Source organism: Engystomops pustulosus, chromosome 8 (assembly GCF_040894005.1).
Source record: "Engystomops pustulosus chromosome 8, aEngPut4.maternal, whole genome shotgun sequence".
In the NCBI taxonomy this organism is placed as follows: Eukaryota; Metazoa; Chordata; class Amphibia; order Anura; family Leptodactylidae; genus Engystomops; species Engystomops pustulosus.
In genome coordinates, this window is record NC_092418.1 from 8,704,560 (window position 1) to 8,716,755 (window position 12,196).

A 12,196-nucleotide genomic window follows, 5' to 3' on the forward strand; every position below is an offset into this window, starting at 1 on the left:
GTGCGCGGTCATAACCGGGCCCGAGAGGCTTAGGGGGCCCGTAAGGTGTCACTTTCCCATATGAGAAGACTAGTCCTATAAACCTTACATTACAGTCAGGAGCCCGGCACAGACTTTGCACTGGGGCCCGGCAGCTTCCAGTAACACCACTGCTTTTGCGCCATGTAGTATCCTGTGACATCACATGATGTCATCTCTGGCGTCTGCATGTAACACTGTGTATTATATAGGGTATATAGGGGTATATCACACCTAATAGGATTAGATATACAGGAGACATCATCACACGTCACAAGATTGGATACACTTTATTGTTACATTATATACATTGTGTAGAGATAAGGTTGTTGATCCTCAGAGTTGAGTGCGGAAGCTCAGGTCCGTCCCCTCCATCTTCCTCCAATATTCCTTCTCAAAGATCTCATCTTGTGCCACAGTGAAATGGTTCCTCCAGTCCCCTACGATTCCTGGAGTGCAAGAAATCAAACTCATCATACAGGGGCTCATTTACTAAGGACGATTTCCGATTTGCGCCGAATTCCGCCAGGATTTTGGTGCACACGATCGGATTTCGGCGCAACCGCACCGGGTTGCATGCAACGGAAATCAGGGGGCGTGGCCATCAAAGAACCCGACGGATCGGGAAAAAACGCTGAAATTTTTAAAAAAAGGGTCACTTGACACGCGCTTACCTGCACCAAGTAATAGAAGGTGAACTCCAGCGGACCTCGGCGCAGCAGCAACACCTGGTGAATATCGGCGCACGGACCTTAGCGGATCCCGTCCGGACCCGAATCAGCGTCGGAGAACCCGCCGCTGGATCGCGACTGGACCGGGTAAGTGAATCTGCCCCACAGTGTTACATCATAATTTCTCCATTCACACCTAGAGCTGCGTACAAAATTCATTACAAATCTAAGTAGGGCCCCTGGGCGGCAGAGCCTCAGTGGGCCCCTTTGTAGTGAACTCACATGGCAACATTAAAAATTCATAAACTAGTCAACTATTCCCTAAATATTCCCTAGTTTATGATTCCAATCAGTCCCCTCATGGTTATTTTATATAAAACCCTCGTCACCCCCTGTGCATTTATTAGAAACAGCCCCTCTCACCCCAATGGATTCCTTATGTACAGCCTTATGTGCCCCCCCCCCCCAACCCCCCCAGCAGCTTTGGGCCCTGGCACTTGCCCGGGAATGCCAAATACTGGCGTCAGCCCTGACCGCTTCCAAGACTAACAACAAATGGGACAGCCTACCTTTCCTCATGAAGGGGGATACGGAATGGTCCATGACAAAGGAGGGTATGGTGCTATAGTTGGCCATTGGATTCTCCCTCATTGCCTGGAAAGTGGTGTGCTGGTAGACATCCTCCAGGACCTCCTCCGAGAGCTCCTTCTCTAGGAACCTCATCACCTTCTCAATCTCTTGCCGTGTGTTCTGTCAGAAGCAAGAAATTACAGATTTACCTGCATGTGATGCATCCTGCCCCCTCTCCAGGATATTTCCTCTCACCTCCATCATGTCCTCATAGAAGATATAGAGAACCTGATGATGATCCTTCGCTTCCCACCAGCCTCGGACGTGGTCAAACCAACTCCCCCATGTCACTGCAAGAAGATGGAATCCAAAATGTTAAAGGGAAACTCCATAATACTAACACATTTATTGTCACAACCACAACTTTGCTGTATGACTCGCTTGTAATATTTCTTTAGGGACCGCCATGGGTACGCACCAGAGTCCATATTCATATTTTCCTTTCTATATAAAGAATCAGACCAAAACCACCAGATTTACATCAGAACAAATTTTTTGTACTGATTCTAAATAATTGCAGGTCAGTTCCTCCAGAACTTCATATGAAAATTCTGCCTAATGGCCCAAAGGAAGAGAGTGAACAGGATGGAAGGGAGTTAGTGGGGGGGGGGGGGGGGGGGGGGGGATTGGGAAATTATTTCTTGGCGAATGCAATCAATTTTCTCTTTAAAGTAGACGCCAGATCTTCAGCCCCAAGGTCTGTGACAGGTGGCTGCACCTTTGGTGTTAGTAAGGAGTGAAGAGTAACATTTGGGTAGTTGTGGAGAGAGGATATGAGATTAGTAAAATAGTCCTGTTTATGGAGCTGAAGGGCAGAGTTGTAGGTTTTGAGCATAAATTTGTAGTGTAAAAAGTCTGCAGATGTGCGCGATTTTCTCCAGAGACGTTCGGCAATCCTGGAGAACTGCCGGAGGACACACGTTTTGTCCGTGTGCCAAGGTTATCTGTGTCTGTGTTGAAAATTTCGGATACAGAGTGGAGCCATCTCATCTAGGGGCTGGAGGAAGGAGGACACAACATGAGGGGGAAGGAGGAAGGAGGCCACAACATGAGGGGGATGGAAGAAAGAGGCCACAACATGAGGGGGATGGAGGACCCAAGTTAGGGCAATGAATGTGTGTGGGGCCAGAGAAAGGGGGGATTAAAGGAAGAGGGGGTATTATAATGGTCCATGGGGGGGGGTTGGCTACAAGAAGGGGCATTATACTATGTTGGGTGCCATTAAGGTTGTGTTTGAGGGTGGGGCAATAGGCGGGGCAATGGGCATAGTCTATGGCACAAAAAATTTTGGAGGTATGAATATTAGGCAAGAAAGCCAGCAGAAGGCAGAACTGGAGGTGAACGGAATAAATTAAAGAATTTTAGTAAAGATTTACAGTATCAAACATCATTGTAACTGAAATAATGAATAATTTCAGATCATATTCTCCAGTCACTTCCAAAGCTGCTAATAAAAAATACATCTGGAACAGACGGAAACTGAGTTACATCTTTCTGTCAGACATGTAACCAAATTACCTATAATGTTGCCTTTCGATTATGTGGGACTGCCATTGGTGCACACTAGGGCCCAGGGTTGTATCCTGTCTATATACACAAAGTGATACTGATGAATAAACACTAATCCTTGTAGCTATCCGATTCCCCTCTGCACAGTATTTGATGATTCTAGAATCCCTTGTTACATTTTGAGGGACCGCCATGGGCACCCAGCAGGGGCCATGTCTGTATGTTGGTGATATACACAGATTGTGAATGACCTTCATAGGGCAGGACAGTGCCTATGGACAGCAGCGCTGTGTCATTCTACAGGGACATTGTATTTAGATCTTCGCTGTTGCCCTGACACCCACCATCTCCAGCCAGAAAGCGTGAGAAGTAGGTGCCCCAGTCCCCGGGGTCCGGGAGGCCTTTGTTCATTCTCTGGAAGTGATAGTATGACACCATGCAGTCCTTGGCGTTCCGGGCCACGTATATCACCTGTACAGTGGGGGATGGGAGAGTGATGAGAGGGTCCTGGCTGGTGTCACTGCCCCTCTTCTTACCCATTACCTACCTTACAGTCCTGTTCCCAGAAAGACGGTGGCAGTAGCTGGACGGGTAGGTGGGTTTTGAGGATGCGCGGCGGCTTCATGTTTTCTGCCAACTGCAGCCCTTATAGAGAAGAAGTGATAGTTTATCCAAGCTGAAACTTCAAGGAAACCATCCTGGAGAGATGTGTGATCACACCTTTGTGTTGTTAGTAGCAGCAGGACTGTGAAATATGGATTAATATACCAGAATGTGAGTGTGCATGTCCTAACACTGCTGTGCTCTGTGCTCCCTGCATTATGAGTTACAGTTTGTATTCAGAGCAGAGAGGAGACTGTGGGTTACTTGAATACAGGGAGCACAGAACACAGCAGTGTGAGGAGAAGAACAGACTACAAGGGGTAAGTTATAAGTATAATCCTCACCTGAAGGGACAGGTTTTGGGGCCACAGCTTCCAGGAATGGGTGCTTGTCATAGGTGGGAGCCCGGCGGCAGATTTCTGCATTTCCTTCCTGACAGATCATATCCACAATCTCCTGCATCCATGTGGTGCCTGCAGGAAGGAGGTGTACTCCAGTCACAGCTGGAGCTGCATCACAACATGTCACAAAGTATAAATCCTCTGGCTCTATAGAACCTTTGGTAGGTATTGCCATGGACACTCTGATTTGTGAATGCAGCTCTGGTTGTGACTAGAGAATAAGATGTGATATTTGCCAGTGAGAAGTTTCTCCATAGCTGAAGTGGGAATAGTCATGGCGGTATGTATGTCCGTGTGCACACTATGGCAGTGTTATATGTATAATGTTGACCCTTTGTGCACATTATGGCAGCGTTATATGTATAATGTTGACCCTTTGTGCACACTATGGCAGCGTTATATGTATAATATTGACCCTGATCTTTGTGCACACTATGGCAGTATTATGTGCATGTTATTTGTGCACACTATGGAAGTATTTTTTGTGCATTGTATGACTCTGTTGTTTGCGCACACTATGGCGGTATTATGTGCATGTCACATGATGTTTTAGTTTTGCACAGTATGGCAGTATTATTTTGTATGACGATAGGTGCGCACTGTTTGGTTCTTACCTGCTTTTGGATAAGCCGCCACCAGGATGTCCTCAGGATGCGCCTGAAATTTCCAGATCTGGTCCCAGGTGTCGCACGTTTTCTGATCGAGGGGGACGCCAGAGACGTATCCGAGCCGCGGCCTCTGCATCACGTAACCTCCAAAGTGCTGCGCGTTCTGCTCAAAAGCCATGAGGACGGCGGAGAAGGAGAGGACGCAGGGCGCTCATACACGATGCAGAGATGCAAAGTTTGGTGGAAGTTTCACAGGAGACACCGGGGATCAGAGACGAGGGACGGCGAGGAGCGAGAATTCCTCAGCAGACTCTTGAGACGGTTGCTATGGAGCGGAGTCTCTTCACGTGACCCTCCTGTCTGGCAGCGGCTGCTCCGCTCTGTGAAGTTTGGCACTTGCCTATCAATGAGACATTACGTATCTTACCCGATGACATCTGGATTGTCCCTTTCAGGAGACGCCAAGTCCCCGCCACCACCACACCCCCCATTACTGTACCGGGGCCGGGCCGCCCTGACCCCTCCGCACATCACACATTGTGCTTTCACAAACAGAAAAAAACTTTCTGCTGCCAGGATGAGTAATCTGTAACATCTCTGCACGAAGCAGATGTATCCGGGGGTGGAAAAGGGTTAAAAAAAGAGGGGACTCGTCTGGTATAGACCATAGCACTATATGTACTGTGTGCTCCTGGTATAGACCATAGCGCTATATGTACTGTGTGCTCCTGGTATAGACCATAGCATTATATGTACTGTGTGCCCCTGGTATAGACCATAGCACTATATGTACTGTGTGCCCCTGGTATATACCATAGCATTATATGTACTGTGTGCCCCTGGTATAGACCATAGCGCTATATGTACTGTGTGCCCCTGGTATAGACCATAGCACTATATGTACTGTGTGCTCCTGGTATAGACTATAGCACTATACGTACTGTGTGCCCCTGGTATAGACCATAGCGCTATATGTACTGTGTGCCCCTGGTATAGACCATAGCGCTATATGTACTGTGTGCCCCTGGTATAGACCATAGCACTATATGTACTGTGTGCTCCTGGTATAGACCATAGCGCTATATGTACTGTGTGCCCCTGGTATAGACCATAGCACTATATGTACTGTGTGCTCCTGGTATAGACCATAGCGCTATATGTACTGTGTGCCCCTGGTATAGACCATAGCGCTATATGTACTGTGTGCCCCTGGTATAGACCATAGCACTATATGTACTGTGTGTCCCTGGTATATAGCATAGCGCTATATGTACTGTGTGCCCCTGGTATAGACCATAGCGCTATATGTACTGTGTGCCCCTGGTATATAGCATAGCACTATATGTACTGTGTGCCCCTGGTATAGACCATAGCACTATATGTACTGTGTGCCCCTGGTATATAGCATAGCACTATATGTACTGTGTGCTCCTGGTATATACCATAGCACTATATGTACTGTGTGCTCCTGGTATAGACCATAGCACTATATGTACTGTGTGCTCCTGGTATAGACCATAGCACTATATGTACTGTGTGCCCCTGGTATAGACCATAGCGCTATATGTACTGTGTGCTCCTGGTATAGACCATAGCTCTATATGTACTGTGTGCCCCTGGTATAGACCATAGCACTATATGTACTGTGTGCTCCTGGTATAGACTATAGCACTATACGTACTGTGTGCCCCTGGTATAGACCATAGCGCTATATGTACTGTGTGCCCCTGGTATAGACCATAGCGCTATATGTACTGTGTGCCCCTGGTATAGACCATAGCACTATATGTACTGTGTGCTCCTGGTATAGACCATAGCGCTATATGTACTGTGTGCCCCTGGTATAGACCATAGCACTATATGTACTGTGTGCTCCTGGTATAGACCATAGCGCTATATGTACTGTGTGCCCCTGGTATAGACCATAGCGCTATATGTACTGTGTGCCCCTGGTATAGACCATAGCACTATATGTACTGTGTGTCCCTGGTATATAGCATAGCGCTATATGTACTGTGTGCCCCTGGTATAGACCATAGTGCTATATGTACTGTGTGCTCCTGGTATAGACCATAGCACTATATGTACTGTGTGTCCCTGGTATATAGCATAGCACTATATGTACTGTGTGCCCCTGGTATAGACCATAGTGCTATATGTACTGTGTGCTCCTGGTATAGACCATAGCACAATATGTACTGTGTGCCCCTGGTATAGACCATAGCACTATATGTACTGTGTGCTCCTGGTATAGACCATAGCACTATATGTACTGTGTGCTCCTGGTATAGACCATAGCGCTATATGTACTGTGTGCCCCTGGTATAGACCATAGCACTATATGTACTGTGTGCTCCTGGTATATACCATAGCACTATATGTACTGTGTGCTCCTGGTATAGACCATAGTGCTATATGTACTGTGTGCTCCTGGTATAGACCATAGCACTATATGTACTGTGTGTCCCTGGTATATAGCATAGCACTATATGTACTGTGTGCCCCTGGTATAGACCATAGTGCTATATGTACTGTGTGCTCCTGGTATAGACCATAGCACAATATGTACTGTGTGCCCCTGGTATAGACCATAGCACTATATGTACTGTGTGCTCCTGGTATAGACCATAGCACTATATGTACTGTGTGCTCCTGGTATAGACCATAGCGCTATATGTACTGTGTGCCCCTGGTATAGACCATAGCACTATATGTACTGTGTGCTCCTGGTATATACCATAGCACTATATGTACTGTGTGCTCCTGGTATAGACCATAGCGCTATATGTACTGTGTGCTCCTGGTATAGACCATAGCGCTATATGTACTGTGTGCTCCTGGTATAGACCATAGCACTATATGTACTGTGTGCTCCTGGTATATACCATAGCACTATATGTACTGTGTGCTCTTGGTATAGACCATAGCACTATATGTACTGTGTGCCCCTGGTATAGACCATAGCGCTATATGTACTGTGTGCCCCTGGTATATAGCATAGCACTATATGTACTGTGTGCCCCTGGTATAGACCATAGCACTATATGTACTGTGTGCCCCTGGTATATAGCATAGCACTATATGTACTGTGTGCTCCTGGTATAGACCATAGCGCTATATGTACTGTGTGCCCCTGGTATATAGCATAGCACTATATGTACTGTGTGCTCCTGGTATAGACCATAGCACTATATGTACTGTGTGCTCCTGGTATAGACCATAGCACTATATGTACTGTGTGCTCCTGGTATAGACCATAGCACTATATGTACTGTGTGCCCCTGGTATAGACCATAGCACTATATGTACTGTGTGCCCCTGGTATATAGCATAGCACTATATGTACTGTGTGCCCCTGGTATAGACCATAGCACTATATGTACTGTGTGCCCCTGGTATATAGCATAGCGCTATATGTACTGTGTGCCCCTGGTATAGACCATAGCACTATATGTACTGTGTGCCCCTGGTATAGACCATAGCACTATATGTACTGTGTGCTCCTGGTATAGACCATAGCACTATATGTACTGTGTGCCCCTGGTATATAGCATAGCACTATATGTACTGTGTGCTCCTGGTATAGACCATAGCACTATATGTACTGTGTGCCCCTGGTATAGACCATAGCACTATATGTACTGTGTGCTCCTGGTATAGACCATAGCACTATATGTACTGTGTGCCCCTGGTATATAGCATAGCACTATATGTACTGTGTGCTCCTGGTATAGACCATAGCACTATATGTACTGTGTGCCCCTGGTATAGACCATAGCGCTATATGTACTGTGTGCCCCTGGTATATAGCATAGCACTATATGTACTGTGTGCCCCTGGTATATAGCATAGCACTATATGTACTGTGTGCTCCTGGTATAGACCATAGCACTATATGTACTGTGTGCCCCTGGTATAGACCATAGCGCTATATGTACTGTGTGCCCCTGGTATAGACCATAGCACTATATGTACTGTGTGCCCCTGGTATAGACCATAGCGCTGTATGTACTGTGTGCCCCTGGTATAGACCATAGCACTATATGTACTGTGTGCCCCTGGTATAGACCATAGCGCTGTATGTACTGTGTGCCCCTGGTATAGACCATAGCGCTATATGTACTGTGTGCTCCTGGTATAGACCATAGCGCTATATGTACTGTGTGCCCCTGGTATAGACCATAGCGCTGTATGTACTGTGTGCCCCTGGTATAGACCATAGCACTATATGTACTGTGTGCCCCTGGTATAGACCATAGCGCTGTATGTACTGTGTGCCCCTGGTATAGACCATAGCGCTATATGTACTGTGTGCTCCTGGTATAGACCATAGCGCTATATGTACTGTGTGCCCCTGGTATATAGCATAGCGCTATATGTACTGTGTGCCCCTGGTATAGACCATAGCACTATATGTACTGTGTGCCCCTGGTATAGACCATAGCACTATATGTACTGTGTGCCCCTGGTATATAGCATAGCACTATATGTACTGTGTGCCCCTGGTATAGACCATAGCGCTATATGTACTGTGTGCCCCTGGTATAGACCATAGCGCTATATGTACTGTGTGCCCCTGGTATAGACCATAGCGCTATATGTACTGTGTGCCCCTGGTATAGACCATAGCGCTATATGTACTGTGTGCCCCTGGTATAGACCATAGCACTATATGTACTGTGTGCCCCTGGTATAGACCATAGCACTATATGTACTGTGTGCCCCTGGTATAGACCATAGCACTATATGTACTGTGTGCCCCTGGTATAGACCATAGCACTATATGTACTGTGTGCCCCTGGTATAGACCATAGCACTATATGTACTGTGTGCCCCTGGTATAGACCATAGCACTATATGTACTGTGTGCCCCTGGTATAGACCATAGCACTATATGTACTGTGTGCCCCTGGTATAGACCATAGCACTATATGTACTGTGTGCCCCTGGTATATAGCATAGCACTATATGTACTGTGTGCCCCTGGTATAGACCATAGCACTATATGTACTGTGTGCCCCTGGTATAGACCATAGCACTATATGTACTGTGTGCCCCTGGTATATAGCATAGCACTATATGTACTGTGTGCTCCTGGTATATAGCATAGCACTATATGTACTGTGTGCCCCTGGTATAGACCATAGCGCTATATGTACTGTGTGCCCCTGGTATAGACCATAGCGCTATATGTACTGTGTGCCCCTGGTATAGACCATAGCACTATATGTACTGTGTGCCCCTGGTATAGACCATAGCACTATATGTACTGTGTGCCCCTGGTATAGACCATAGCGCTATATGTACTGTGTGCCCCTGGTATATAGCATAGCACTATATGTACTGTGTGCCCCTGGTATAGACCATAGCACTATATGTACTGTGTGCCCCTGGTATAGACCATAGCGCTATATGTACTGTGTGCTCCTGGTATAGACCATAGCGCTATATGTACTGTGTGCTCCTGGTATAGACCATAGCACTATATGTACTGTGTGCCCCTGGTATAGACCATAGCACTATATGTACTGTGTGCCCCTGGTATAGACCATAGCGCTATATGTACTGTGTGCCCCTGGTATAGACCATAGCACTATATGTACTGTGTGCCCCTGGTATAGACCATAGCACTATATGTACTGTGTGCTCCTGGTATAGACCATAGCACTATATGTACTGTGTGCCCCTGGTATAGACCATAGCACTATATGTACTGTGTGCCCCTGGTATATACCATAGCACTATATGTACTGTGTGCCCCTGGTATATAGCATAGCACTATATGTACTGTGTGCCCCTGGTATATAGCATAGCACTATATGTACTGTGTGCTCCTGGTATATAGCATAGCACTATATGTACTGTGTGCCCCTGGTATAGACCATAGCACTATATGTACTGTGTGCCCCTGGTATATAGCATAGCACTATATGTACTGTGTGCCCCTGGTATATAGCATAGCACTATATGTACTGTGTGCTCCTGGTATATAGCATAGCACTATATGTACTGTGTGCCCCTGGTATAGACCATAGCACTATATGTACTGTGTGCCCCTGGTATATAGCATAGCGCTATATGTACTGTGTGCTGCCCATTGGTGCTAGGACACACTGGAATTGTTAAGGTGGGACCTACCTGTGAGTCCCTGTGGGTGTAGCTCTCCGGTAGCACCCGTACCGTAGTCTCAGTATATTATACCATTCATACAATGTGGTAAATGCACAAATACTCGTGGTCTGAAACCTCACAAGGACAAGGGATAGTCCTACAAGTCCCTGGAGTCACAGCCAAGGAGGAAATAATGTTCTGGGCGTCACCTGACACATTGTACCAGAAACTGCCCTCAGCGATTGTCCGGCATCAGCGGGAAGACGGAAATCCAGAATGTAAATAAGATCTGGGGAAACAATGGGGCCGCCCGAAACATCGGGGAATCACTGCAAGGGGGAGGACATTTATATCACTGCGTAATAAACACATATTATACACAGGGATATTACAGACAGGGATATTATAGATACGGATATTATAGACAGGGATATTATAGACAGGGATATTACAGACAGGGATATTATAGATACGGATATTATAGACACGGATATTACAGACAGGGATATTATAGACAGGGATATTATAGACAGGGATATTATAGACAGGGATATTATAGACACGGATATTATAGACACGGATATTATAGACACGGATATTATAGACACGGATATTACAGACAGGGATATTATAGATACGGATATTATAGATACGGATATTATAGACAGGGATATTATAGACAGGGATATTATAGACACGGATATTATAGATACGGATATTATAGACAGGGATATTATAGACAGGGATATTACAGACAGGGATATTATAGATACGGATATTATAGACACGGATATTACAGACAGGGATATTATAGACAGGGATATTATAGACAGGGATATTATAGACAGGGATATTATAGACACGGATATTATAGACACGGATATTATAGACAGGGATATTACAGACAGGGATATTATAGGCACGGATATTATAGACAGGGATATTACAGACAGGGATATTATAGACGGGGATATTATAAACGGGGATATTATAGACGGGGATATTATAGACGGGGATATTATAGACGGGGATATTATAGACGGGGATATTATAGACGGGGATATTATAGACGGGGATATTATAGACGGGGATATTATAGACGGGGATATTATAGACGGGGATATTATAGGCACGGATATTATAGACAGGGATATTATAGACAGGGATATTATAGACAGGGATATTATAGACAGGGATATTATAGACAGGGATATTATAGACAGGGATATTATAGGCACGGATATTATAGACAGGGATATTATAGACAGGGATATTATAGACAGGGATATTATAGACAGGGATATTATAGACAGGGATATTATAGACAGGGATATTATAGACAGGGATATTATAGACAGGGATATTATAGGCACGGATATTATAGACACGGATATTATAGACACGGATATTATAGACAGGGATATTATAGGCACGGATATTATAGACAGGGATATTATAGGCACGGATATTATAGACGGGGATATTATAGACAGGGATATTATAGACAGGGATATTATAAACAGGGATATTATAGACGGGGATATTATAAACAGGGATATTATAGACGGGGATATTATAGACACGGATATTATAGACACGGATATTATAGACAGGGATATTATAGGCACGGATATTATAGACAGGG

General features: G+C 45.4%; 1 protein-coding gene across 4 annotated transcripts; it reads right to left on the minus strand.

Annotated features, from left to right (window-relative positions):
* Positions 1 to 305: 305 nt before the first annotated feature.
* Positions 306 to 11,672, minus strand: LOC140074575 (sulfotransferase 1C1-like). 4 transcript variants are annotated; one of them, XR_011849210.1, is made up of 9 exons: positions 10,579 to 11,672; positions 4,447 to 4,840; positions 3,776 to 3,904; positions 3,376 to 3,473; positions 3,173 to 3,299; positions 1,515 to 1,609; positions 1,259 to 1,439; positions 693 to 891; positions 347 to 467 (listed from the first exon to the last, which is right to left on the minus strand). XR_011849210.1 is itself a non-coding variant. In XM_072119572.1 (8 exons), exons 2-8 carry the CDS (start codon positions 4,616 to 4,618, stop codon positions 355 to 357), a joined length of 915 nt encoding a protein of 304 aa, XP_071975673.1. In that variant the 5' UTR covers positions 4,619 to 4,835; positions 10,579 to 11,665; the 3' UTR covers positions 306 to 354. The 4 variants fall into 4 exon arrangements, 3 of the variants coding, with proteins under 3 accessions (XP_071975673.1, XP_071975671.1, XP_071975672.1); XM_072119572.1 differs by lacking the exon at positions 693 to 891 and having other exon boundaries at positions 306 to 467; positions 4,447 to 4,835; positions 10,579 to 11,665; XM_072119570.1 differs by lacking the exon at positions 693 to 891 and having other exon boundaries at positions 306 to 467; positions 10,579 to 11,665.
* Positions 11,673 to 12,196: the final 524 nt, after the last annotated feature.

Bases quoted from the DNA above. Each gene is read 5' to 3' on its own strand.
- LOC140074575 (XM_072119572.1), bottom strand. From the start codon at position 4,618: ATGGCTTTTGAGCAGAACGCGCAGCACTTTGGAGGTTACGTGATGCAG. The intron at 3,474-3,775 runs GTGAGGATTATA...CTTCTCTATAAG, and splicing joins CCCAAAACCTGTCCCTTCAG to GGCTGCAGTTGGCAGAAAAC. The intron at 1,610-3,172 runs GTGGGTGTCAGG...ATCTTCTTGCAG, and splicing joins ACGCTTTCTGGCTGGAGATG to TGACATGGGGGAGTTGGTTT.